Source organism: Prionailurus viverrinus, chromosome A3, assembly GCF_022837055.1.
Source record: "Prionailurus viverrinus isolate Anna chromosome A3, UM_Priviv_1.0, whole genome shotgun sequence".
NCBI lineage: Eukaryota > Metazoa > Chordata > Mammalia > Carnivora > Felidae > Prionailurus > Prionailurus viverrinus.
The window spans coordinates 27,258,757-27,286,520 of record NC_062563.1 but is presented as its reverse complement, the minus strand read 5'-3'; the positions used below and the strand labels follow the sequence as shown (position 1 = coordinate 27,286,520).

The window sequence follows — 27,764 nt, the reverse complement described above, 5'->3', positions numbered from 1 at the left end:
GTTGTGGGGCGCCTGGGTGGCGCAGTCGGTTAAGCGTCCGACTTCAGCCAGGTCACGATCTCGCGGTCCGTGGGTTCGAGTCCCGCATCGGGCTCTGGGCTGATGGCTCGGAGCCTGGAGCCTGTTTCCGATTCTGTGTCTCCCTCTCTCTCTGCCCCTCCCCCGTTCATGCTCTGTCTCTCTCTGTCCCAAAAATAAATAAATAAATAAATAAATAAAAATAAACAAGGATGTTGTGCCTCAAGTTTTGGTAGCCTTATGTGACCAGAGAGGATCCCCAGATGCTTGCCCTGATGTGGTTGCTGCCTAACGGCAGATAAGCCCATGCAAGTTGAGCTGTTTTTTCAGCCAGAGGCAATCCTGATGCAGGGCGAAGTCTGCTGGACCACCGCCCTGCCTCTGCTCCTGTTTTCTACCTGCCTTCCGTGCTCACCGATCCCCGGGCCTGGCCGAGGTTGACTTCTCCTCGCTCAGCTTTCCCTGTGTATGCAAAAACTGTTTTCATAAAATCCGTGGTCTTTTTCACCTGGGCAGGCCCTTGAGGTGCTAAAATAGGAGATGAAGGAACGTAGAGAAATCCTTTTGCTCTCTCGGGGGGCCTGCCTTTCAAGCCAAATGCACCATCTCATTGTGAATGCCAAAGTGTATTAACTCTACCATTATTAATCCTTACTATAATTAACTCATTATTACTATTAGCTGATATTACTACTATTAACTCTACTTTTTTTTGGCATTCCTTCTATAAATTCCAAATCTCATGATATTATAATTTATCCCCATTTCACGGATGAGGAGACCCAGGAGGCTTACAGAGATTGAGTAATCTTTCCCGAGTTGGACAGAGTGGAAGGGATAGAGGCAGGACCGGAACCATTTACAACAGTCATTAATACCCACTCTCCCCGGGCACTTCCCCTCTCTCCACCAACCAACCCTCTATCCCTCCCATACGGGACCTTGCCCACCCCCACATCCCCAGCATGAGGGTGGCAGGGTGGTGAGCAAGCAAGAGGAGACGGGCAGCAGCAGGTGTTTATTGGAGAGCAAGGGTATCAGCCCAGAACCAGCTACACAGATTCAGTCTTAGAGGGCAGAGGCCTGATTCCATAGGCGACACAGCACAGGGAGGCATCTGGGCACATGTGCATGTAGGTTTCATGCCTCGTACAGTAAGTTCGGCAGGCCCCTTGGCCTTTCCAGCACCGCTTGAATTCACTTCTCCCTATGCAGAGGAAGACCACAGGTCACAAAGCAGCCCATGGGTTGCAGGTTAGACCACTGTTCACAGGTTTGACCATAGATCAAAGGTTAGGCCACAGGTCACAGATCAGACCACTGTCCACAAGTTAGGCCACAGGACCCAGGTTAGATCACAAGTCACCGTTTAGCTCTCTGGTCGTTGTGTTAGGTGACTGGTCATACGACATCCCACAGGTCATAACTGAGGCCACAGGACAGGAACTCTGACCACAGGTTAGACTAGAGGCAACAGACCAGACCACTAGTCACGGATGAGACAACTAGTTACAAATGAGCCCACAGATTTCAGTCCAGGTTAGCCTATAGATCACAAGTTAGACCACTGGTTACAAGTTAGAAACTAATTTCTTGTCCAGGTTAACCCACACCCCAGGTACACTCTAAGTGCTTTTCGTAACAACACTGTACAATTATGGTTGGTCTTATTATGATCCCTGTGATACAGGGTAAGGAAACTGAGGCACAGAAAGATTAACAACCTTGCCCAAGTTTAGAGAGTCATTAAGGAGCAGGGCCAAGATTCAAACCCAGGTAATAAGGCTCTAGAGTCCGCTTATAACCATAGCATAAACTGCCTCACACATATGGATCCATTTAATGTTAGTGGAGGAATTTCTACCCATGGGCTATGGAAAAGGCAGGGCTTTGGAGGAATGTGTCCTGTGCCCCCTCTAAGGTCCTCTAGGAGGCCTCAGGTTCCTCAGCTGTATAACTCCCTTTCAGGGGGGCAGTTATAGGGGATTTAGTCATTTTAGCACAGCACCTGGCACACAGTAAATAATAAATGGAAAGGGAGATTATCACAATGACAGCTTCCGGGGGCGGGGGGGGGGGGCGGGGCAACCAGGACTCATTGGAGGCCAACCCTCTCATTTTATGGATCAAGAAAGGGACTCACCCAACTTTTCCCAGCCAGTAAGCGCTGGGTCTGGAACAGGAACCCGAGACCCTGACTCCCAGGTGAGGGCGGTTCCTACAACTACTCTTGACACATCATCACATCTTGACCTTCCAGTGACCCTGAGACCCAGAGGTGCTCTTTCCTCCTACATGGTCTGTATTCCCCACCACCCTTGCTCCACTTCTCTCCTGGTACCCCCCCCTCCAGCCACGCTGGCGCCCTCACTGCTCTTCAGACACCCCCGTCATTCTTCTGCCTCCTGCTACTTGTAAAGATCTTCTTTATATTCTCACTGTAGTCAGATCTCCGCTCAAGCCGACCTTATAGACAAAATCGTTAAAGGGGCGTCTGGGTGGCTCAGTCGGTTAAGTGTCCGACTTCGGCTCGGGTCATGATCTCACGGTCTGTGGGTTCAAGCTCCGTGTCAGGCTCTGGACTGACAGCTCAGAGCCTGGAGCCTGCTTCGGATTCTGTGTCTCCCTCTCTCTCTGCCCCTCCCCTGCCCTCTCGCTCTCTCTCTCTCTCAAAAATAAATAAACATTGGGGCGCCTGGGTGGCGCAGTCGGTTAAGCGTCCGACTTCAGCCAGGTCACGATCTCGCGGTCCGTGAGTTCGAGCCCCGCGTCAGGCTCTGGGCTGATGGCTCAGAGCCTGGAGCCTGTTTCCGATTCTGTGTCTCCCTCTCTCTCTGCCCCTCCCCCGTTCATGCTCTGTCTCTCTCTGTCCCAAAAATAAATAAACGTTGAAAAAAAAATTTTTTTTAAATAAATAAATAAATAAACATTAAAAAACAAATAAAGAAAAACAAATAAATTGCTGAGGTTGGGTGATGATACACAGAGGGTTTTTATACTATCTTTTATTTGTGTTTGGCATTTTCTAAAATAAGGTTTCTTTTGAAAACTTACATCATTACATTAGTCTCTATTTTTGCATACGTTTACATTTTTCCGTAATAAAATGGTTTTTCGTTAACTCACCTTGTTTCTTGTGTTGATCTCTCTACTTTCATGTAAGTTTCAAGTTTTTCAAAAAACAAAAACAAACAACCACGCAGGGCCTCCCGTGACCCTCCCCATCAGCTCTCCCATCCTCCCCAACATGCACACACCACCCTAACCCCTTGTCCTGCTTCTATTCTGCTTAGCACTTACCACCACCTGACACATGATGTGTTTATTTGGTTCTTTTCTGTCTAAAATTATCAGCCCCATGAAAGCAAGGACGTTTTTTTTCCCTCTCCCAGCGGTTGTCATAGTGCTGGGACACAGTAAATGTTTTTCAAATACATATTTGTCGAGTGAGTCCCATTTTAAAGATTAGGAAACTGAGGTGCAGACTGATTTAGAAAGCTGCCCTAAGGTGCCCAGCAACTCAGTGCGGGGGGGGGCCCAGAACTCAATCACTGGTCTAGGCCTCCTCTGTCCCCCAGAATCTGGGAGGCTCTCCCTCATTTCTGCATACACACACACACACACACACACACACACACAGGTGATGTTACCTGGTGGCACATGACCCAGGACCAGGAGAGCCACAATCAGCAGAAGCAGCTGTGTCATGGCCACAGGGCTTCTGGGGAGGCCACCAAAGGAGCCAGGCTTACTGAGCCCTGCTGCCTGCGGCCCAGCCTTTATCAGGCTGCAGATCAAGGCAGCAGCGTGGGCAGCAGGAGACCTAAGTGGGAGGCCGGGGCTCTGTGGTCCTGAGGATATAACTGGATCTCAGCCAGCTATGTGGGGAACTGGTCAGCCATACCTGCCAGAGATTGCTGAGCTCTGAAGCTACGGACAGGATTTCCTGAAGCGATGTCTGAGGTCAGAAACTAGACATCCTCTCCACCTGAGAGGGTGGGGAAAGGTGGGGCTTCAGAGAAACCTGGTTCAACGCCAGCGTCTCCCTCTAATCGCTGTGCTACCTTGGACAAATCATGTAACCTCTCTGAGCCTCAGGCGGTCATCAAGGAAATGATGACAGGCCCCCCTTGCAAGGCTAAATACACGGACATTTCCCTTCCTGATGCCAAGGAGAGGGGGCCAGAACTCACTAACCCATTCAAACAAGCATGTATTTAGACCACTTGGAAAATGGAAAGAGTAACAGTACTTACCTCACAGAGACGAATGGCTACCTAGCTCATTAAGAGGATTAAACAAAATAGTACAACGGTTCTCTAAGTGTGATACCCACACCAGCATACAGCAGCAATACCTGAGGCTTGTTAGAAATGCAAATCCTTGGGGCGCCTGGGTGGCTCAGTCGGTTGAGCCTCCGACTTCAGCTCAGGTCACGATCTCGCGGTCCGTGAGTTCGAGCCCCGCGTCGGGCTCTGGGCTGATGGCTCAGAGCCTGGAGCCTGCTTCCATTCCGTGTCTCCCCCTCTCTCTGCCCCTCCCCCGTTCATGCTCTGTCTCAAAAATAAATAAAACATTAAAAAAAATTAAAAAAAAAAAAGAAATGCAAATCCTCACGCTCTGCCCAAACCTGCTGCATCAAAAGCTCTGGGTGCAGGTCCCAGCAAGCTGTGGTTTAACAAGCCTCCAAATGATTCTAATGCACAGCTAAAATTTGAGGACCACTGACACCATATGTGCAAATAGCTTAGAACAGTGTCCTATCCAGGTATCTGAGTTGCCTCTTGAGAGAGGAATAGCAGAAACAGAATTCCAGGCAGAAGGAACAGAATGTACCTGAAAGAGTGGGGCATGGCCAGAGAGGGGTTCATTAGGAGGAGAGATTGGAAACGGCCCTGCAGAGGATAGGAGCCAGAGCACGAGGGGCCTTGAATGCCAAGCTCAGGCTGTAAGCGTTGTGTAACCTGTCCAGATATCACTGTGAAATAAAGAAACTGAAACCTCAAGAAAGGAGGTGTGTTGCTCAAGGCCGTACAGCAATTGAGCCACAGAGCTGGGACTGGAAACCAAGTTGCCTCACTCCCAGACAATGTGCGACATGATATCAGTCACAGCCCATCTTGTAGGTAGGGAAAGGGACTCTCAGAAGGCCAGAGCACAGAGCACAGACATGAGGGGGCTCAGCGTCTGCCCAGAGCCCTGAGCTAATCTACAGGCTGTTGTGGGAGTTGCTCTGAGCTGGACACCTGGACCCCTTCAGCCATGACAATGAGCTCCACCCACAAGTACAGCCTGCTCTGCCTGGCCCCACACACAAACCTGCCCTCCCCAGTCCCTTATGATCTCAAAGGAAGCACCCTGCCCAAAGAGCCTGGATCCTAGCCCCTTGGATGGCCCAAATCACCAGTTCCCTATAGCCAACAGCTCTACTCTATCAGCATCACAGTGTCTCTCTCCTTCAAGTGCCTAGGAAGATTTTTTTTTTTTTCTAAGCCACGGCGGTGAAAGAAAGGGACAGTGGGTTGCGAGGCAGAAACCTGAGTCCCGGGGCCAGGTAAGCTTCAGTTAAATATCCTTTCAGTGTTGTGTCGGGATTAAATGAACTAATAATCTAGGCAAAGCGCTCAAATCATACTAGCCACAGCCCAAATGCTCAGTAAATATTCATCAAAGAGGGGACAGCCATTCTTCCAGACACGGGACAGACCCCTGCATAAAGAGTGCTTAACCCAGAATTTGGTGAATGAATGAATGGGATGCCAAAATCAGGTATCGGAAGTCTTCAGCGCAGACCTAAGCTCCCTCCTCCCCTGGACTCACCTCCAAAATTCATTCACCATCCAGAGGAGAGTTTCTCAAAGTGGGGGCCCATGAACTCAGCATAAAGGTCACTTTGGGCACTTGTTTGAAATGCAGATTCCCAACCCCCTCTCCCAGAACTGCTGAATCCGCCTCTCTTGGAGGGTGGGCCCTGGGAATCAACATTCAACCAGTTCCGCAGGTGGTTTCTGCGAGGGCGAAATAAAGTTGGTGCACCCGGTTGCGGGCGTGAATGCAGAAGAGGATCCAGACCCAGGAATTCAGAAACCCCATCTTTCCTCTCTCGCTCCCCCCCCCCCCAACCCTGACACCGCCACTACCACCCCAGGCGAAGGACTTGGGGCCGTGGGTCAACTGAGCTCGGTGAAAAGTCGTTCCGCGACCGAGGCCTCGGGGCGGGGACCCCGGGGCTGCCCTGATGGGGCGGGGCTGGACGGGGCGGGGTCTCGGCTCCTCCCCCGGCCCGGGCGGCGGGGCGGGACTGGCCCGAGGGGCTGCGCGCCGAGGCGGTGGTGCAGCCTGGAGCACCCGGCAGCTGCGGCGGCCGGGGACCCTGGACCCCTCCTCAAGCGAGGTAAACGCCCGCGCAGCCCGCCGCCAACTTAGTCGAGTTGGAGCGGAGTTCGCCAGGCGCCTGCACGGGGGGCTCTGCGGCGCAGGCAGGGGCGAGGGAGGCCTCGAACCCGCGTCCCCGGGGTGAGGGTCCTCAGACCTGGGGCCCGGAGGGTTGGATAGCCTCGGACAAGGAACCCTCCCGGGATCAGGGGACTTACATCCAGGACCCTGGGCGGGGGAGGCCTGGACTCAGACCCCGGGAAGGGCACATGCGCCCCCAGGGTCCTGGAGGTCTCCTCCCCGCCCCCTTCCAGGACCCTGTCCTGTCCCCAAACCTGGGGCCCGGCTGCCTCGCAACCCCTGCCCCCCAGCAGCCGCTGGAGGCTGTCGCGCCAGCATCTCCTGAATTTTTCACGTAGGGGGCGGGCCGGACACGCCGTTCCCATGGCACCAGGGCTCTCGAGTTACAGCCCAGGGAACCCCCAGATTCCCATCGCCCTTCGGAATACCAACCCACCCGTGCTGCCTCTTAGCCCTCAGCGGAAGTGAACCCCCCAGGGGCCCTCAACCCTCCGTACCCCCCAACCCCGATCTGAACCTTGGGGAAGTGAGCTGTGGGGTAGGGGAGGGCCAGGGCAATTCAGGTGCCTTTCAGAACGTAGGTCCCATGTTCCGAATGGGAGGGACACGTCTGTGGACAGGGTGTGTGCATGCTTGTATGGATCCCACCTCCCTGCTGCCCCTCTGCCTGTCTCTGCCTGTGTGTCCTGGGGTATTCCGTCATCCTCAAGGCATAGGAAGTGACCTCTGGGTGTGCATGCGTGTGCTCACAGCCTGCACGCTCACCCCTCCCAGCCTGCTCTAGGCTTACTCTGGCCCTGAAGCCAGGAAGCCCCCACCCCAAGGAGCTGAGGTGCCTCCTCCTGTCATTTGAACAAGAGAAGGTTTGGGAGGAAGTCATCTCAGAAGCTCATCTGGACCCTGCAGAAGGGGGTGACAGCACCTGGCTCACTGCCCATTCCTGCTTCTTGCTCACAGAGGGAAGGAAGGAAGGAAGGAAGGAAGGAAGGAAGGAAGGAGCAAAGCCCCTCCCACCCAAGGATGACACTAAACACCCAGCAAGAAGCAAAGACCCCCCTGCATCGGCGAGCCAGCACTCCACTGCCCTTGTCCGCCCGGGGCCACCAACCTGGCCTCTTGTGTACAGCACCTTCCACAAAATCCCAGCATCCCCGGCTGGGCCAGTCAGCCTCCCTCAATCCTCCCCCCCGGCAACCTTCACCTGCCCCCAATGGTTGGTCCTCTGAATCCAGCGACTCTGAAGGCTCCTGGGAGGCCCTCTACCGCGTGGTACTGCTTGGAGATCCTGGTGTAGGGAAGACCAGCCTGGCCAGCCTCTTTGCAGGGAAGCAAGAGCGAGACCTCCATGAACAGCTTGGAGGTAGGGACTCTGTGGGCTGGGCTGGGTTGTGGCCACAGGAGTAAAAGCCCTGTAGTCAGGGGCACAAGGCTGCCAAGAACAGTTGTGCAACTCACACACTGCTCAACTCTAAAGGGCATCATTCACATAGTCTGTGAAGTGAATGATGCCCCCTGACAGTTGTGCAGGGCACAGCCCACACAATGGTCTAGAGGAGGGAAATTTGTTGAATTGTGAGAATTTTGCCAGTTTCTCAGGGATGATTAATTTCCATGTCATGAGGGAAGCAATTCTGAGCTCCATGAGTCTCAAAGGGAAAGAAATAAGTAGGCTTCCAGCCAGCTCAGAAACTCCCAGCCCCAACTTCCACCTCTCAGATCCTCCTACCTCCACAGACAACCATCCACGCCCACCATGACCAGCAGCAAAATTAAGATCTTGACCCAAATGGAGACTTCCCAGGTTCCCTTATCCTCAAGTGATGCAGTGAGCAGAGAGAGCCGGGGGCCCCAGGATGAGGGGAGAAGGGACAGGACAGAGGAAATGAAGAGGGGTCCCTACAGGACTAGCTGAGAGTCCACAGGATGAGTAGAGAGGGAGGTTGGTTAAAAGCAAAGAGAAAGTGGGGACACTCTGGCCAGGCCCCTTCTCTAGCCTTGACCCCTCTGAGTGTGAGAACCCATATGAGGCATGTACATACGTGTACCTGTAGGCGTGACCGATGGGGAGATTGAGGCCCAGAGAGGGTTCATACGACCTGCCTGAAGCATGCACTAAGCCAGGGACAGAACGGGAATGAGAGAATTCCCAGCCAACTTTAACCCCACCATCCCATACGTGTCAACCAACAACCAACCAAAGTAGCAAAAGTTTTCTCAGCACCTACTAGGTGTCAGATATCTTGCTGGCAGCTGGGGAGACATGGGCTCCTCATGGAGCTTCCTGACCTGTCAGGAGAGACAAGACATCAAGCAAGTGCGGGGAGCACTTCCAACACAAGTGGAGGGGGCGCTGTGATCAGAAAGGGGACTAGGGGAGGCCACACCCTCCCCAGGCCTGTTCCTCCTCCCTGAGATCTGGCTCTTCCCTTGGATGCAGAAGATGTGTACGAGAGGACCCTCACGGTGGACGGAGAGGATACCACGCTGGTGGTCATGGACACCTGGGAGGCTGAGAAACGGGTATGGCACAGCAGGCAGGACTTGGGGCGGGGGGGGGGGGGGGAGGTGCCGAGCCTAGGACCAGACCCTTGTCCCCTCCTCGGACACTACAACAGGGACATGGCAGAGGCCATCCTCGGCAACCCCCAAGGCCAACAACTCCCAAGCAGCCTTTGGAACCAAAGACTGAAGAACCTCATGACCGTGAGTCCTTTCTCACTGCATTGATGCCCTCTACAGCCGTCCCAGGATGTGCTTCTCCCCCTGCCGACCCCCACCTTGTCCTCAGGACCCTCATCCCACACACACTACCCCCCACACACTGTGCAGAAGGAGGAACACTGCATTTAGCACCAAAATGTCTGAGGGTAAACCGACCCCCTTTCTCTTGCCTCCCAGCTGTGTGGCTTTGTGCAGGTGACTCACCAGTCACCCTGAGCTTCAGTTTTCTCAACTGATAGATGGGTTGATCATTCCTGCCTTCCTTACCAGCTGGTTTTTTTAAGTCTTTATGCAATTTCACAGTGGTGAGCAAGCGGTGTGCAGCATGAGACAATGCTGAAAATAGGTGAAGAGATGTAAATAATGATCATTCTAATGACTCGTAACTTGGTAGCTAGTAAAGAAAGAAACCAAAGGAAGTCCTTCCCTACCCCCTTCCAGAGCAGGAAGAAAGCAGACAGGGATATGTCCCTGTTATGCTTGTCTCACCTTGTCTGAGTTTTCTTTTTTTCTTGCTATACAGATAATACATGCTCACTGTAGAACTTTGAAGAAATACAACCAGAGAGAAGGATGTAAAAATCACCGGGAGCCTATCTCATTAAGGGGTAGGCCCCGCCCCTAACATGCAGAGAGGCCTCGCCCATGGGGTGGGGCTTAGGAAGGGCACTGTTGGGTGATTGGCCGGAATGGCTGACAGCCCTAGCGATAGGCAGAAAGGATGGGGAGGAAGGAGCTAAGTGGCCAATTCTTTTCCGGCAGAATAAAAGAACACCCAAGTCCAAATGAGCGTGATGAGGATGATGACGGTCTTCCTAACAGCAGCTGGCATTTATGCAGCTGGGTGGAAGCCCACCCTTTTCCCAAGTGTCAGCCCCTGTGCTAAGCTCTGTATATATATTATGATGTTCAGGCAAAGCAAAATCTGTGAGTGAGTTTTCTGATTCCCATTCTACTGATGAGTAAACCAAAGCTCAGAGAGGTTCAGTAATGGGTCCAAAATTGTCAGAGAGCAAGTGGAATTCAAACCCAGATCTATAAGACTCTGATCCTGTATTCTTTTTTTTTTTTAAGTTTTTGTTTGGTTTTTTTTTGAGAGAGAGAGAGAGCAGGGGAGGGGTGGAGAGAGAGAGAATCCCAAGCAGGCTCCGTGCTGTCAGAGCAGAGCCCAATGTGGGGCTCAAACTCACAAACTGTGAGATCATGACCTGAACCAAAGTCAAGATTCAGCTGCTTAACCAACTGAGCCACTCAGGTGCCCTCCGAGTCTGTACTCTTATGCACGAGGACTGTCCCTCTCCATCGCCACTGGGAACACCACCTTCTGAGCCTTCAGCTGGGGTTTCACCCCTTTACCCATTCATTAAAAAACACTAGCGGGATATGTATCACGGGCCAGGACACTGGAGACCCAGCAGCGTATAAGATAGATGCGCTCCCTGGCCTTATGGAGCTCACAGGCTGGTGAGGGAGGGGCTACTTTTGAATGCAGTTGAAAATCCTATGGGGCAGAGTCCAGTGAATTAAGAAAAGGGATCAGCCTGGAAGTCCCATTTGGGAGGCAGGCGGGGGGAGGAGTACTGGAACTGGAATTCTGTGCCCAGCTGGCTGGCTGTATGGCCTTGAGAACGTTTTCTCTCTCCTCTGGCCCTTGGTTTTCCTACAAGTAAAATGGGGAAACTGGTTCAGTTTGAACAAGTTGGTGACGGTGGAGGGTCGAGGCAATTTCCAAAAAGGGTCCACAGTAGCAGTGTCATTGGATTGAGTATTTATTTACTTACTTATTTATTTGGGGGGGGGGGGGGGAGGGAATCTTAAGCAGGCTCCTTGCTGTCAGTCTAGCAAGACTGAGCCCTCCTCAGAAACCAGACACAAGAGCTGAACCCTTCTCAGCAGGAAGAGAAACCAAACAAATCTTTGGTCTCCAGTGTCCAGCCCACGCTAGGAATCCAGGAATGAGAAAATATAGTCAGGTGGGTTCACTAGCCCAATTTTGCAAAGAGAAACTGGGGCTCAGAGAGGGTTGGTGGTTTGCCCACGGCGACGATACAGACAACGGCAGAATTTGTTCCTCAAACCTGTCTAGAGTGTAAGCCTCAGCCCCGGTCCACCCATCAGACCATCCATCCCAGCCTCAGCCCGGGTCCATCCATCAGACCATCCCAGCCCCACCTTTCACAGCGACACCCCTCTGGCGGAGAGGTAGATACCTTACGGTTTGAGGACAGGCCTGGGGTCCCTCTGTTGCAGGATGGAAGCTGGAGCCAGGATTCATGCCTGCAGGTGGGCAGCGCCTATGTCATCGTGTATTCCATCGCAGACAGAGGCAGCTTCGAGAGTGCCTCTGAGCTCCGCATTCAGCTGCGGCGCACGCATCAGGCCGACCACGTGCCCATCATCCTGGTGGGCAACAAGGCTGACCTGGCACGCTGCCGGGAAGTCTCCGTGGAAGGTGAGCCGTCTACTCCACCCTCCTCCTCCAGCTTTCCCTCTGCCGCTAACCCTAACCCCGGCCCCATCCTGCATCTACTTGCCTCAGCCTGAAAGCTAGGAACTGTTCTCGCCTCCTCTCTCACTTCCGGAAACCAGTCCCCCAAATCCTGTGAGGCCCACCTCCCTTAACCCCACGTTCCCTTCCCCCCATGCCCACAACCTCTGCCCCATCCTGGCATCTCCACCTTAGTCTGGGCCAGCCCCCCTACTTCTCTCTCCCCGTTCAATCAGTTCTCCTCGCCAGCTGCCAGAGTTTTCCAAAACCAGACCTGACCTTGTCACTACTTTGCATAAAAATCCCCCTATGGCTCCCCCATGCCCTTAATCAGAGACACTTTATCCACCGGACGGGATAGGTCCACTGCCTACAATCTTTTCAGGGGCTTATACCTGAGACCTGAAACAATTATGAGCTCCAAAACAAATACAGTGAGAAATTTGTAAATTACAATTTCACAAAGCTTTAATCATCTACAAAACTTCATATTGTGACAGCCAACAACTGCAAACCAAAACGTTTAGTTATATATAAGTTGTATTTAAAGTGGGATGGGGAATTAATTTCAACACATTTGATAACATGTGGGACCCATAAAGATCTCAAAATGGCCTTCCTCACAGGGCAAAATCTAAAAAATATGGAAACTGAGAGCCAGAGAAGGTAAGCCAGCTCCACGGGGTCACCAGCCACTGGGGGCTAGAACCCAGGCCCCTGTCTCCCAGCCCAGTGGCTTCCTGGAGATGGAAGACGATATATGCCTTGTGAGCAAACATCCCCAAATTCCGCAGCAAAACCCCCAGGCGATTTTGTGAAAATGCTGTCCCAGATCTCATCCCAAACCTCCCAAATCAGGTTCTTGGCTGGTGGTTTCAGGAATCCGCATTTTAACAAGCTCCCCCAGATAATTCTAATGCACAGCTTAGACCCTTTACCTGGCATTCAAGACCCTTCCCAGCCTCGCTTTGCATCAGTATCAGTCACTAGCCTGTGCACTAACTCCTCAGAGCCGTCTCGTTGTCCTCGGAATCCCCTGGCACCCAACGCAAGTTAGGGCACAAAGAAAAAAGTGACTCAGCTTGAGACTCAACGCACCTCTTCCTACCTTTATGTCCCCCTCCACCCCGCCCGTCTGACCCCGCCCCTCAGAGGGCCGCGCCTGCGCGGTGGTGTTCGACTGCAAGTTCATCGAGACGTCGGCCACGCTGCAGCACAACGTGGCCGAGCTCTTCGAGGGCGTGGTGCGCCAACTGCGCTTGCGCCGCCGGGACAGCTCGGCCCCGGCCCCTCCCGCGCCCCGACGGCGCGCCAGCCTGGGTCAGCGGGCTCGTCGCTTCCTGGCACGGCTGACGGCCCGCAGCGCCCGCCGGGCACTCAAGGCCCGCTCTAAGTCTTGCCACAACCTGGCGGTGCTCTGAGGCCGCCCTGCCTCCTGGGGGTGGCGGAACACTGGGCTGCATTCTGAGCTCCACCTATGCCACCGAGGGTCCTCGACGCAGTTGCCTGGACTCGGCACAGTGGGCTGTGCCTGTCCGCTGCCCCGAGGGCCGCAGCATCTCCCAAAGCTGCAGCTTCAGGGACCCCCTCCGCTCCAGGAAGGGGTGGACAGACTATGGGACCGAAGCCTCAAGTTGGGCACAGAGTAGGGTTTTGTTTTTGTTTTTTTACGCGGTGCGTGTCTTTTTGTAAAAATCTTCCTTGTCCCTTGGCTCTGGCCAACTCACAATAAACCAGACCAGAAGGATGTCCTGTCTGCATGCCCAGACCTCTTCTTTTGGAATCTTCCAGGCATCTCCACCTCCCAACTCTCCCATCTACACTGGTCGCGGATTGGGTTAACCTGCTGACTTGGGTCAAGGTCAGTCAGTCAAATCATCGGATCAATTGTGTGTTCAGGCCCTTCTCCCCTTCTCCGAACCACTGGGCATGGCCCCTGTGCGGCACCCCTCGCGCCCCCTCCCCCATCTTCGAGGGAGACCCCGTGGAGCATAAACAACCACAGTTCAGTGGGCTGACCTCCTATTTTCTCATAAACCCATTTTTTTAGATTGTAGATTCATAAAATCTTATCTGGAAGGAATCTCAGCATTCATCCTCACGATGTAATAGCTATCGTTTGTTAGGAGCTGTGTTCTAAGCTGTCACAACTAGGAATTGATCTTCACAAACCCTGTTTACTAATTAGGAAAATAGACCAATAGACGGTGAAGGTCCGCGGTCAAGATCATTTAGCTACTATAAGTGAAGTTGTCAAAATTCCAATCCAGGCTTGTCAGGCTAGGGTTTGTGCCCTTATCTGCAGTCCTCTTGGAGAATGTGACAAAAAGCTATAGAGTCCTGGGGAAGGGGACTTTCAAACACAAGTTTGCATATGATTTAACCTGGAGGGGGATCCTTGCCTCCATGAAACCCATCCATTAATCCCCAGGATTAGTTCAACTCATTCATTTTTCTGAGTGTGGGAACTGAAGTCCAGAGAGAGGAAGTGAGCATCCCAGCGTCACCCAGCTCGGGAGGGTGAGGACTAGACCCCAGGACCCAGCCTCCTCTCATGTCTGCGCAGGAAGTAGAAGTAGTGAGGCATCCAGCCTGGCTGGGGCTGTGGGGCTGAGGCTGGACCTTAGGGGTCAGGTCAGGAGTTTCCAGCCGAAGGGGAAAGGGGTGTCACTACTTTGGGAGGAGAACAAGATGCGAATGGTTGGGACCATCATGTCCCTGACGCCTGACACCCCTGCCCCCAACCAGCTGCCCGCCCGGATGCCTTGGCCACCAGGAACACGGTGCCAAAGAAGGCTGGAGCTTGGGGCAGACGAGCCCCATATCCTCCGTCTTCAAGCCCCCAGTCTTGCCAACAGGGCACTGATGGCACTTATTTCCTCATCCTAACTCCAGCTCGGGTTAAGGGAGGAGGAGGGGGGTCTTCCCCCACCCCAAGCTGTCTCTGGCCTGCGGTTGTGGGGGAGGGGCTCCAGTTGTGGAAAGTTGGCAGAGGCAGCCGGCAGCAGCCGGAGAGTGGAAAAAATGATATCAAACCCGGAAAAATGCAAGCCGGATGGAGGGCCTGAGTCGGCCCTGGGAGGTGAGAGGGAGGGAGGGAGGGGGCCCCACAGGCTGAGAAAGGAAGAGGGGCCAGGGGGAGAGCACAGGAGCTGGTTTTGAGAACACTGAGGGTAATCGCTGTCATTTCTTCCTTTCTTCATCCACAAATATTTATTGAGGGCCTACTAAGTGCGGGGCACAGTGCCAGGCTCTGGGGAGGTAGAGGCAAACCGAAGCAGGAGGATGCTGCTCCCTGGAGCCCCCGTCTGGTGGGGAAAGCAAGCTAGAACACAAGTAAGTGAATAAAATGGTTACAAACGGATAAGGGACTAATGAGGGTGTTGGTGGAAGGCCCTGAGGATAATCCAGTGCAATCCGGCCAATTTACAGATGGGGAAACTGAGAACCGGAGAGAGGGGGCGGGCTTACCGCAGGCTACTCAGAGTGTGGAAGAAGTCATTGAGACCAGGATTAGGGATGGAAGGGGAGGAAAGGAAGGGAGGGAGGGAGGGAAGGTGGGAGGGAGGGAGGGAGGGAGGAAGAGCAGACCAGGGTCAGGGGGAAAAGTATGCAGCCAACATGGCAGCTCAGTGGTTGAGGTGGGTCATGGGTCCTGAACCAGAGGGTCTGTGTTCAATCCTCTATCTCTCTGTTTCTCAGTTTCCCCATCTATAAAATAGGATTCACGACAATTCCCTCCTCAGGATTGATGTGAGGATTCAATGACCTAAGATGTGTAAATTTCTTGGGGCGCCTGGGAGGCTCAGTCGGTTGAGCGTCCAACCTCAGCTCAGGTCATGATCTCACAGTCTGTGAGTTCAAGCCCCACGTCGGGCTCTGTGCTGACAGCTCAGAGCCTGGAGCCTGCTTCCGATTCTGTGTCTCCCTCTCCCCCTCACGCTCTGTCTCTTTCTCTCAAAAATAAATAAATAAATAAATAAATAAATAAATAAATAAATAAACATTAAAAAAAAATTTTAAACAAAAAAAGATAAAAAACATTAAAAATTTTTTATTAAAAATGTTTTTGTTTTATTCTATATTTGAGAGAGACAGAGCGTGAGCAGGGGAGGGACAGAGAGATGGAGACAGAACCCGAAGCAGGCTCCAGACTCCATGCTGTCAGCACAGAGTCTGACACGGGGCTCGAACTCACGAACCACGAGATCATGACCCGAGCTGAAGTCGGACGCTTAACCACCCAGACGCCCCTTAAAATGATTTTTTTTAAAGATGTGTAAATTTCTTAAAACAGTCCCTGTGTCAAGGAAGATTCAGTGACTGTTGGTTCCCACTAGCATATCTTAAGACCTTGGGGAAACCAGGGCTTTTTTTTTTTTTAATCTTCTTTAAATGTTTATTTATTTGGGGAGAGAGAGATTGCGAGCGGAGAAGGAGCAGAGAAAGAAAGAGAGAGAATCCCAAGCAGGCTCCGTGCTGTCAGTGCAGAGCCCGATGCAGGGCTCAAACTCAGGAACCGTGAGATCATGACCTGAGCGGAAATCAAGAGTCAGTCACCTAACAGACTAAGCCACTCAGGCGCCCTGACCAGGGCTCGTTAAGGGTGGGATACTCTGGGACTGTAAAGATTTGCTTGGGAGTCTTTGCCCTGCTGTGACACTGGAGGACTTTAGGAAAATCTCTTCCCCTCTTGGGCTTCAGTTCTCCCATCAGTAAATAAAGAGATTGAATGTGAACTTGTATCATATATTCATGTGCGAACCCATTTACTGTCTGCCCACCCCCCGGGAATAAATGCCCCATGAGGTTAGGGCCCCCAGTACTTCTCTTTCCCCAGCCACCTACAACAGTGCCTGGCTCATAATAGGTGATCAATAAATACCTATTGAATGGAGTGATGAATGGATCTGCAAAATGGCCCTTCCAATCCTGACCCCTCTAACATTAGGAGTCTGTGAATAAAGCATAGCTGGGAAAGCGTGTGACAAAACCACAATACTCCTCCCAGGGACATGACCCGTGATAATTTAGAAAAGTCTTTCTCACCCATCAAAAAAAAAAAAAGCTAACTTTGTTTTAGCTCTTTCTGTGTGCTAGGCCCCATGTTATATGCTCGATACACATTTTCTTATCTAATTATCACCACACCCATCTACTTAATAAGTACCCTTTAACAGATGAGCAGATTTAGCAGCGTGAGGCTAAGAAAACCCAAGAAATTTGTCCAAGAAAGCGTAGTCAGGATTTGCACTCAGGTCAGGTAGGAACTGTTTTCTTTATTGTATAGTTGGGGAAACCGAGGCCCAGAGAAAGGAGACAAATTGTCCAAAGGCATGTGATAATAATAGCAAGCAACTACATTACTCTTACTATGTATCAGGCACTGTTCTAAGTACTTTCCGTATATTCAGTCCTCAACACCGGTCATATTATCACCCATGCCAGTTTGCAGATAGGGACACTGTATCGCAGAAAGAAAGGTTCACTGCCCTGCCAGGTTTGCACAATTAGCAAATAGCAGAGCGAAGATTCGAACCAGGGACGTGTCGTCCTGCGGTTTGTTAAGGGCTTGCCTCTGTTACACCATCTGTCAGTATGGCAAGTCCAGAGCAGGCTGGTGTAAATGAAGGGGCACCAGCACCCTGCTTCCCGGACTGGGGGTGGGGGGTGGGGGTGGGGGGCAGAAAACAAAAGCACATTGAGTGTATTCTAAGCCGCCAGCTGGGACTTTCCACCTTGAAGGGAGAGTACTGTTATGGAAAAAATGATAAAGCGCTGGAAAGATGAATGTCTCCCAAAGGGCCCCAAGTCTCTTCACAGTCCCCCCCCCCCCCAGCCTCCTTAGTAGGAGACGGCCACAAACTGTGCCGGCCTGATCCAGATGAGACGAAGGCCACCTGGAACTTGACACACCCCAGCCAGGCTCCCTGAATACTGAGGATCACTGGCCTCGATGGAAAGTTACAATTTCTCAGCCAAGGGCACAAAGCTTCCACTCAGGGAGCCCCCCTCCTGAGTTATCAGGTTCAGGCTGAAACTGCCTGTCCCCGGATGGTGGGAAATTCCCGTCCCCTAGGGGCTAGGGGCGGCTGAAGCCTCCCTTTACTCAGCAAACTTGGACAAGGGTATGTGTTCTTTTTTTTTTTTTTTTTTAATTTTTTTTTTCAACGTTTATTTATTTTTGGGACAGAGAGAGACAGAGCATGAACGGGGGAGGGGCAGAGAGAGAGGGAGACACAGAATTGGAAACAGGCTCCAGGCTCCGAGCCATCAGCCCAGAGCCCGACGCGGGGCTCGAACTCCCGGACCGCGAGATCGTGACCTGGCTGAAGTCGGACGCTTAACCGACTGCGCCACCCAGGCGCCCCAAGGGTGTGTGTTCTGAAGGAGGGCAAGGAGGGTAAAGAGCGTCACAGCTGTCTGCTTCATAAAGACCAAGAATCTCTCAGTTCTGCCACGACCGTAAAACCTTAGGCAAATCAAAACATACAGAGCGAAGGCGTTAGGGTAAAATTCTCTATGTGGTTGTCTCTGACTCAAGAATATTGGAATACTCTAGTACCTTAGCTTGAAAAAATACACAAGCTCAGTTTCAATTTCAGCAGCGTTCCCTTCTGTTCGGATCAGGGTTCAGTTTAAAAATAATGCTGATGATGGGATGGGAGCTCTGGGTTCAGCAATGTGTGCAATTTTCTCCAGTTCCATCTGGTTCAAGTTCAAGGCTAGGATAGGTCACCGTTCCGGTTTCTAGGCTGCATAAGGGACCACCCCAAAGCTTAGTGGCATAAAAACAAGCATTTTATTATGCTTCTAGATTTTGTGAGTCAGGAATTCGGGCAGGGCAGAGTGGATACAACTCCTCTCTAGGGCCTCGGCTGAGAAACTTGAAGACTCGGGTGACTGGAATCATCTCATGAGTCTGGAGGTTGAAGCTGGCAGTGTAGGGATCTCACTTACACGTGGCCTGGTGTCTTTATTTCCTGTTTTTATTGTAATGAGTTACCACAAACATAGGGGCTTAAAACAGCGCAAATCTGTTATCTCGCAGTTCTGTACAGAAGTCCGACGTGGGTCTCACTGGGCTAAAATCAAGGTGTCAGCAAAGCTGAATTCTTTTCTGGAGGCTCTAGAGGAGAATCTGTTTCCGGCCTTTCCCAGCTTCTAGGGGCCAAGCGCTTCCCTCGGCTCATGACCCCTGCCTGCCTCCATCGTCAAAGCCAACAACATCAGGCCAAGTCCATCTCATGCCTCCATCCCTCTGGTTCTCCCTCTTTTGCCTCCCTCTCCACCCCTGTGATTACGTGCAGCACACCAGATAATCCAGGATAACTTCCCCGTTTTCAAGTCAGCAGATTAGCAAACAATGCCGTCTGTGACCTTAATTCCATGTTGCCATGTAACGTAACATATTCACAGGTTCCAGGGATTGGGACGTGGACATTTTGGGGAACCGTTTTTCTGCCTACCACAGCAGGGTAGGATGAAGGGTGCGGGAAGGTGGTGACTGGGTCTTCACTTTCCCCCCAACACACACACACACACACACACACACACACGTACTCAGTCTTGTTCTAATGAGTAGAGAAAACCCTAAACTGAAGGGCTTCCCTCCTAGTGGAATGTCAGAGGTCCTGGAACACTGTTCCTAGAATCTGACCTTGCCTGCTTTCCTCAGGTTCCTGTTTCTCTCCAGGAACACCAGCTTCTTTAGAGCTCCACTGGGCAAATATCCCCCCACCTTTCAGAAAACCTTACTCCTTACCCACAGATGTAGGTCTTGCCTCCGGATCACCCCTCTCCCCCAGCAGTAATGCGTCCTCAGAAGTGGGTTATGGGGACTGGATCAAGACCCCCAGCTACTCCAGCAGGGCAGTCAAGGGTGCTAGAGCTCTTCTGGTCTTACAGAACAGCCTAGAGAACAGCCCACGCCAAACCCAGTGTTCTTTGAGAAATCTGCCCACCTATGTGAATGAGGGTAGATGCCTTGTAGACGGCCAATTGTCTAGGAAGCGATCATTGAATCTTACATACCCACATGTGCATTAATTCTAAACCCCAAACCCAGGGGTCACTAACAGATGCTCATAGAGTCAGATAGGTAACATAAATCATGAAGTAGACTGAATGGAGGACATTAGGGAGCACCAAGGTCTGCAGCCAACTGGAAGCACCTGCCTTGTGTACGGGGAGCAACAGATCAGAGTTGCCTATTACTGCTGTTAGGAAATGAATCCAGTGTTGCCTGAATTTAGGTTTTTCCAAGAAAGCCAGCAAGGCAGATATTTATGTGAAGTATCCCAATTCTTGTTTTTTTTTTTTTTCAACAAATGGTGTTGACTATTTATTTTTGAGAAAGAGACACACAGAGTGCAAGCAGGGGAGGGGCACAGAGAGAGGGAGACACAGAATCCGAAGCAGGCTCCAGGCTCTGAGCTGTCAGCACAGAGCTCGATGCAGGGCTCGAACTCACGAACTGTGAGATTGTGACCTGAGCCAAAGTGGATCGCTTAACTGACTGAACCACCCAGGCGCCCCAAAGTATTCTAATTCTTAAATACTAGTTGCTAATTTTTATTTTTATTTGTTTTAATGCTTATTTATTTTGAGAGGCGGGGAGAGAGAGAGGGGGGGGGAGGGAGGGAGAGAACGAGCAGGGGAGGGGCAGAGAGAAAAGGAGAGAGAGAATCCCAAACAGGCTTCATGCCGTCAGCACAGAGCCCGTCAACACAGAGCTGGACGCGGGGCTCGATCGCACAAACCTCTATATCATAACCTGAGCCGAAATCAAGAGGTGGACTCTTAACCAACTGAGCCACCCAGACGCCCTTGCTAATTTTAATTTTTAAAAACCCAGGGGGAGAGGGGAAAGTGGGTGATGGGCATTGAGGAGGGCACCTGTTGGGATGAGCACCGGGTGTTGTATGGAAACCAATTTGACAATTAAATTATATTGAATCAATAAATCAATAAATCAATAAATAATAAAAAGCCTGGACAAGATAAGCAAAACATGTCCAACCAAATTCTGACCAGAGGCCGACAGTTTGTAACCTCTGGTCTGAACTCAAACAGTGACAGAAGAATGTACTCTCAGCCATTCCCCCATCTGCAAGGTCAACCCTCAGACCATGAAGTTAGTACTTAATTATAAGGAACAGCTTGTCCCTTTTGTTCAACTCCTCCCCTCCCCTTTCCAAAAGTGCCTCTTCAAGCCTATTGGGATACCAAAGGTGCCCAGTGCCAAGTAGTATATTTTTTAAATTGAACTTTGAATTACAAAAAGAATACATGTTAATTAGAAGAATAGATCAAAACAACAGGAAAATATATGGTAAAAAATAAAGATGCACTTATTTGTTAAGCTGCCCTCAGCTACACATGATAGAAATCCTTATAAGGATATTTTCTAACAAGGTGTCCAGAGGCCCTAAAAATGCCAGGTCACTGGGTCTGCATCTCTATAATTCTCTCGGCGTTTCCTTCATGGTTGCAATATGGCTGCAACAACCCCAAGCATCACATCTTCACCCCAGTATCCCAAGCAAGAATGCAAAGGGAAAGGTCAGAAAGAGGTTTTCTTTTTACCAAAGAGGAAACTGTTCTCCCAGCAGTTTCCCTTCATATCTCACTGGCCAAACTGGGTCTCACGACCAGATGCAAGGTGGGCTGAGAAAGCCAACTATCTGGCAAAAAGGAAAGAGATTGCCACACCTGGCTCGGGCCAATCATGATTCATCCCTATGCTACCCTAACAAGATGGTTTTTGCAAGCCAAGGATAAGTGGGGAGGGTCATTGGATAGGCAACTTTAGGATTTGCTACAGAACTCCTTTCTTCTCCCCCAGTACCACTACTTTCCCACCATTAGCAGCAGTTTGGGCTGTATCCTTGCAGATTTTTTGGTACATACATGCAGACATTTGGTCATTTTTCTTCTCTTCCACATTGTCAGAATTGCAATTTTACTCTGTTGTTCTCTTTTCCATGGGATCTAAAATAAATCCTGATGGCTCAGAACCAGAGATTGGTTTAAAGATGGGCCTACAACCCAGCTATGGTCAATAAGACACGAGGGAGATTTTATTGGAGGGTTCTAGAAAAAAGTTTCTTTGCTCTTAAAAAAGAGCTGGGAGGGGTGCCTGGGTGGCTCAGTTGGCTAAGCGTCCGACTTTTGATTTCAGCTCAGGTCATGATCTCATGATTCATGAGTTCGAGCCTGGAGTCCGGCTCCACACCGACAGTGCGGAACCTGCTTGGGATTCTCTCTCTCCCTCTTTCTCTCTGCCCTTCCCCCGCTCATGCCCTCTGTCTATCTCAAAATAAATAAACTTTTTTTTTAACGTTTATTTATTTTTGAGACAGTGAGAGACAAAGCATGAACGGGGGAGGGTCAGGGAGAGGGAGACACAGAATCTGAAACAGGCTCCAGGCTCCGAGCCATCAGCACAGAGCCCAACGCGGGGCTCGAACTCACAGACCGTGAAATCGTGACCTGAGCCAAAGTCGGCCGCTAAACCGACTGAGCCACCCAGGCACCCCAATAAACTTTTCTTAAAAAGGGCTTGTAGATAAACAAACCAAGCTGCAGCAGGAGGAGACCATCCTTTCTCTTCTGCTGGTCATTGAAATGTATGAATGTGATGAACGTTTAAAAACGTTCTTCTTTTCTAGTACGAGCACTTAAAGCTATTTTAAAAGGGATGCAACTCTTAATCTTGGGATTGTGAGTTCGAGCCCCGCATTGGGTGTAGAGATTACTTAAAAATAAAACCTTTAAAAATAAAAAATAAAGCTATTTTATTTTTTTTTTATTTTTTTCAACGTTTATTTATTTTTGGGACAGAGAGAGACAGAGCATGAACGGGGGAGGGGCAGAGAGAGAGGGAGACACAGAATCGGAAACAGGCTCCAGGCTCTGAGCCGTCAGCCCAGAGCCCGACGCGGGGCTCGAACTCACGGACCGCGAGATCGTGACCTGAGCTGAAGTCGGACGCTTAACCGACTGCGCCACCCAGGCGCCCCAAAAATAAAGCTATTTTAGAAAAAAACTACATAATTTATATAAAGCTATAAATTTCCCTCTACGCACTGCTCTAGATGCAGCCCAGAAATTTTAGCGTGTTGTTTCCATGATCACTCAGTTCAAAATATTTTCTAATTTCCCCTGTGATTTCTTCTTCCCACGGGTGATTCAAAGGCATGTGGTTTAATTTCCAAGTACTGACGGGGGCAGTTCTACGTATCTCTTTTGTTACCGATTTCTAATTTAATTCGACTGCAAACTTGAAACTTGTTCTATAGCACAACATCTGGTCTACCGCAATTCATGTTCCACTGTGCACTTGAAAATACTATTCATTCCATGATACTATTGAATACTGTTCGATGTCATGATTGGGTGGGGTGCTCTAAAATGTCAGTTAGGTCAAGGTAATTACTAATGCTGTTCAAGTGTTCCACACACTCACTGATTTTATCCCTATCACTTCACCAGTTGCTGAGAAAGCAATGCCAGAACCTCCAATTATAATTGTGTTGTGTCAATTCTTTCTGTCTATTTGTTTGTTTTCACCTTGTTCTTTTTTCATGGGTGCCAGATATTCCACAATATGGATGTACATAGTTCACCCATTGAAGGACATTAGTTTACTGTCAGTGTTCCGCCCTTACAAACAGGGTGGCAGTGAATATTTTTGCACATATAGGAGAAATCACCAAATGCAAATTTACTAGGTCAAAGAACATGCACCTTTTACATTCTGACAGGCACTACCAAATTGCATTCCAAAAGGACTGCTTTTTTTTATATTCAGACCAACAGTGCCCAATTCCCCATACCATGACCCACATTAGGTATTACTGGTTTTTTCTCGTTTCACATTTTCTTGGGGCCAGGATGAGGAAAGTGTGGAAACAAAGATGCCTCATTACTTACTTTGCATTTCCGTAATTATAACCAAGTTGAGCAGTATTCCTCTTGGTGATTGTGCCCCTTAGCTGCCCAAAACACCAGTGAAGCTTTGAAATTACAGCCTGTAAGGGCTGGATTAAAAATCTCAGCCAGAGCTATTCTGCTCTTTATTATCTGCCTGAGGCAGAGGGATGTTCTTTCTTCCAGTTACCAGAGCCTTGGTTAGAAGAGGAAGTCTGGAATCAGCCGGATCTGGGTTTGAATCCCTCTGGCTCAGCCATATGACATCTGTGACCTTGGACAAGTTACTTAGCCTCTCTGAACCTTTGGACCCTCGACTTTACAAAGGGGGTGACAGCACCTTGCACAGGTGTTGTATGGATTAGAAATCGGATACATAGGGGCATCTGGGTGGCTGAGCGTCCGACTTCAGCTCAGGTCATGATACCACGGTTCAAGCCCCACATCGGGCTCGCTGCTGTCAGCGCAGAGCCCGCTTCAGATCCTCTGTCCCTCTCGCTCTCTGCCCCTCCCCCACTTGCACTCTCCTAACAATAAATAAAAATAAAAATAAAAAAAAAGAAAGAAATCGGATACGTAAAGCATGTAATACAGCATCTGGCCTCTAGTAGGCTCTAATAACAATTAATTTAAAAAAATAGGTATTCGTTGAACACTTGCCACGTGCAGAGTGCTCAGCTTATTTTATTACCCTCACAACAGTAAGAGACAACACCATTTACAGATGGGGAAAACTGAGGCCCCAGGACGTGTCTTGTCCAAAGTCACACGGTTTAGTAACCAGCTAAGCCAATGAATAAATCAAGAATGTCCGACTTCTGGAGTGCCTGGCTGGCTCAGTTGGTGGAGCGTGCAACTCTTGATCTCAGGGTTGTGAGTTCTAGCCCTACATTGGGTGTAGGGATTTCTTAAAAATAAAATCTTAAAAAAAAAAAAGTCTGACTCTCAAGCCTGCTTCCGAAGGTAGCTAGCTCATTTCACAGATTAAGAAACTGAGGCCCGGGAAGATAAAATGACATACAAAATTAAAGGGTCCCAGAGAGGCAACCAGTTGACCAAGTATTTCCCCTCCTTCTGGGTCCTGGTGACCAGCTGGAGAAGAGGCTAGAGAGAGTGGAGGCAGGGACGGCTACCCAGCAGAGGAGTCAAGAGCATGGAAAATGTCTCTTTCAGCCAATTTTCCTGAGGAACCCTGGCTGGGGCTCAGGGCTGGGAATAGAAAGTGTGCAGGGAGGAGGCAGCAGCCGCGTCCATCCGTCCATCCGGAGAAGCTGTTTGCAAAGTCCTGCTGAGAGAGACAAGTGGACTGGGGGCGGGGGGAGAGGAGCAGATCCCGGGGGCCAAGGGTCTGGCCTCCGCCCAGGGCCTAGTCTCCTGGGAGAGGGGGAGCAGGCGTCCCGTGAGCTCTCTGCTTCCTCCTTGGGCTCCCCTGCTTTGCCAGCTCCTGCTGTGCCCCCCCCCACTAGTCTGGGCATCAGTCATCCCGGAATTGAGACGCTGGCAAGTCTGACTCTCTAGGGATTATGCACAGCCTAGTCCGAAGGTGCAGTGACCAGGAAGAAGGACGGATCCTCCTCTCAGAGATCTTGATGAGGGCTTGGCTTGATCCTTCGCTACTCAGTGCCTATAATGCCACTATCAGAGACACAATAGAGGCTTGCGCTCAGCCAGTATGCAGAGTTATGGCCACCCCAGTGGTCAAAATACTTAGATATTTGCCTACTTGTTGTTAACAACCCCTGTCCCGAGTGCCCTCCAGGTACCCCTCAAGCATACTGGCCACTCTGGACCCTCCTCTGGGACTCCCCAGACCTCCCCACTTACAGCTACTAAAGGGATAACCCCTGCCACTGCAGGGCAGTCCAGGCCTGTGTGGATGGGTCCATGAGCGATGGCCAGTCATAACAGTTGTTAATATTTTTCCGATCATTCCTGGAAACTACCCTTTGGCTTAAAACTTTGTCTCTTATTTAAAGGCAAACTGATAGGAATCTAGAGTGAAAAGGGCCTTGTGCAACATCTTCATTTTCCGGATGTGGAGAAAGGCCCAGAGAGAAGCAAAGACTTGCCCCAGGTTACACAGCAGGTGAGGATAAGAAGGCATGACAAGACAGGTCCCTGATTCCTGACGCCATCTTTGGGCGTCAGTTTCTCTGGCCCCCACAAACACTGAACTTCAGTGGGTGATGGAAGGAGGTGACGGCGAGGGACCTGTGTCGAGGCGGGACTGATAGCCAGTCCATTGGCTCTTGGACCTTGTAATCATAGTCATGGCAACAGTCTCCTCCGTCACTATCTCCACAGAGATAGTCGTCAAGGCAACCACCACCTAGGGCCCCAACTTCCTGACACCAAGAGCCTTAAGATAAACCAGAAGCAAGTCTTTTCCATAGCACTGACCCAGATCGGAGCTCCGAGTAGGAAAGAGACTTGCCTGACATCACACAGCAAGTTGAGGGTGAAGGCTCTCACAGCCACTCCGTCCTTTGGCTGACACCCCCACCCTTGACCCATTTTTCTGCCTGCCTTGGTGCTTCCCACATTCCTCCAGCCCTCAGTCAGGGTCTCCTTCCCACGGCATCTCACCCTTGGCTGCCTGTCAGCCAGATCACCCTCCTGGGAACAGGCTGACATGAGCTCAGTGTAGGACTCCTCACAGGGGTTTTCATCATTCGCTGGGGTTCCCTGGGGGCCAAAACGTCTTTGACACCCTTTGCCCCCCAAAGAAAGTGATCTCTCCACTGGAGGAACTTCAGGCACTCTTAGCTCAGAATTGAGAAGCTCTTTGGGGGGCGGTCAGGCCTGTTCTCTGTGTAACACCAGAGTTGCTGCCCCATCGTGGAAAGGGCTCTGGGCTGGGAGGACAGTGGCTCATATTTCTAGCACAGTCCTGAATCTGATCCCCTGTTGCTTTTCCCAAGTCCCTTCTTCTCTCTGGGACCCTGTATCCCCACCAGAGAGACGGGCACGAGAATACTGGCCTTCTTCAGCACGACCACCGCCCGAAGGCTGCTGGAGACCAGATGCAATCCAGCATTTTAGTGTTACCAGAGAATGATGTGGTTCAAAGACCTGGCCTCCCTTCCGGGCTTCTCCTTTTAGAAGAATGGAATCTCAGGATTGGAAGGACGGTCCTGGCACAGGCAAGAGCTGGAGCCAAAACAGACAGGCTGAAAGAATCTGGAGACCCAAGAGTAGTTAATATGTTGAAGTGTAGGTATGATGCTGGGGGCGAAGAGAGACTAGGCCAGAAGGAGAGGCCAGAGGTGAGTGAAAACTTAATTGATCGGCAGTTCTAGGGGGAGGACATCGCCTCAGGGACTCCCGCCTGGGTCTGACCCTTGTGCTCCCGGGCGCCTTGGGACACAGCCATGCAAGAGGAGAGACGAGAGCATACCAGGAATCAGTCCCTCATCCGTTGATTCATGAATACTTATTAGACATGACGCAGGCTGTGTGACCTTGGGCAAGTTATTTAGCCTTTCTGAACTGCAGATTCCTCACATGTAAGTGAGGGCAATGAAGATGCCTGCCCATGGAATGGCGTGAGGATCAAATTGGTTGGTTACTATATATAGATGTCAAGCACAGTGCCCGGGAAGTAAGCACTCCATGCGTGTGCGTGACAATGACCATGATGATAATTGAGTATCCACATATGCCTGGCGCTCTCTAGACAGTAGATGTGCAGGGTGAACACGGATGAACACTGTCCGTCATTCCGCCCTCGAGGGGCTCACAGTCTAATGCAAGAAACAAACCAAAAAAGAGAACCTCATAAAAGCGGAAATAATAAAAATAATAATAATAATTACAGACTGTCACATCAGATGTAAACCTTAACCCCCAGACTCAGGTGTGCAAGAAATACTCATTTCTTTCTTTTCTCAAAAACCAAATCAATTTCAGGATGCCTGGCTGGCTCAGTCGGGACACTATGTGAATCTTGATCTCGGGATTGTGAGTTCGAGCCCCACATTAGGGGTCTCTACCCTTTAAAAAAAAAGAAACATGGGTTGCCAGGGTGGCTCAGTCGGTTAAGCATTTTGACTTCGGCTCAGGTCATGATACCGCAGCTTGTGAGTTTGAGCCCCACGCCAGGCTCTGTGCTGACAGCTCAGAGCCTGGACCCTGCTTCCAATTTTGC

General features: G+C 50.7%; 2 protein-coding genes across 5 annotated transcripts; one reads left to right on the top strand and one right to left on the bottom strand.

The window, feature by feature from the left end:
* Window positions 1–729: 729 nt before the first annotated feature.
* On the bottom strand, window positions 730–4,432 carry DEFB124 (defensin beta 124). Of its 2 annotated transcripts, none has more exons than XM_047853102.1 (2): window positions 3,669–4,364; window positions 730–1,225 (listed from the first exon to the last, which is right to left on the bottom strand). In XM_047853102.1, exons 1-2 carry the CDS (start codon window positions 3,724–3,726, stop codon window positions 1,071–1,073), a joined length of 213 nt encoding a protein of 70 aa, XP_047709058.1. In that variant the 5' UTR covers window positions 3,727–4,364; the 3' UTR covers window positions 730–1,070. The 2 variants fall into 2 exon arrangements, 1 of the variants encoding a protein (XP_047709058.1); XR_007150943.1 differs by lacking the exon at window positions 3,669–4,364 and adding an exon at window positions 4,376–4,432 and having other exon boundaries at window positions 1,057–1,225.
* A 1,735-nt stretch (window positions 4,433–6,167) lies between these two features.
* On the top strand, window positions 6,168–14,718 carry REM1 (RRAD and GEM like GTPase 1). Of its 3 annotated transcripts, none has more exons than XM_047854256.1 (5): window positions 6,168–6,412; window positions 7,432–7,834; window positions 8,912–8,994; window positions 11,446–11,647; window positions 13,475–14,718. In XM_047854256.1, the coding sequence occupies exons 1-5, from the start codon at window positions 6,257–6,259 to the stop codon at window positions 13,531–13,533; spliced, it is 903 nt and encodes a 300-aa protein (XP_047710212.1). In that variant the 5' UTR covers window positions 6,168–6,256; the 3' UTR covers window positions 13,534–14,718. The 3 variants fall into 3 exon arrangements, with proteins under 3 accessions (XP_047710212.1, XP_047710213.1, XP_047710211.1); XM_047854257.1 differs by lacking the exon at window positions 13,475–14,718 and adding an exon at window positions 12,694–12,978 and having other exon boundaries at window positions 6,169–6,412; XM_047854255.1 differs by lacking the exon at window positions 13,475–14,718 and adding an exon at window positions 12,836–13,430 and having other exon boundaries at window positions 6,171–6,412.
* The last annotated feature ends 13,046 nt before the right edge of the window (window positions 14,719–27,764 follow it).

Bases quoted from the DNA above. Each gene is read 5' to 3' on its own strand.
- DEFB124 (XM_047853102.1), bottom strand. From the start codon at position 3,726: ATGACACAGCTGCTTCTGCTGATTGTGGCTCTCCTGGTCCTGGGTCAT. The intron at 1,226-3,668 runs GTAACATCACCT...TCCTCTGCATAG, and splicing joins CCTGGGTCATGTGCCACCAG to GGAGAAGTGAATTCAAGCGG.
- REM1 (XM_047854255.1), top strand. From the start codon at position 6,257: ATGGGGCGGGGCTGGACGGGGCGGGGTCTCGGCTCCTCCCCCGGCCCG. The intron at 7,835-8,911 runs GTAGGGACTCTG...CCTTGGATGCAG, and splicing joins CCTCCATGAACAGCTTGGAG to AAGATGTGTACGAGAGGACC. The intron at 8,995-11,445 runs GTATGGCACAGC...CCTCTGTTGCAG, and splicing joins CCTGGGAGGCTGAGAAACGG to GATGGAAGCTGGAGCCAGGA.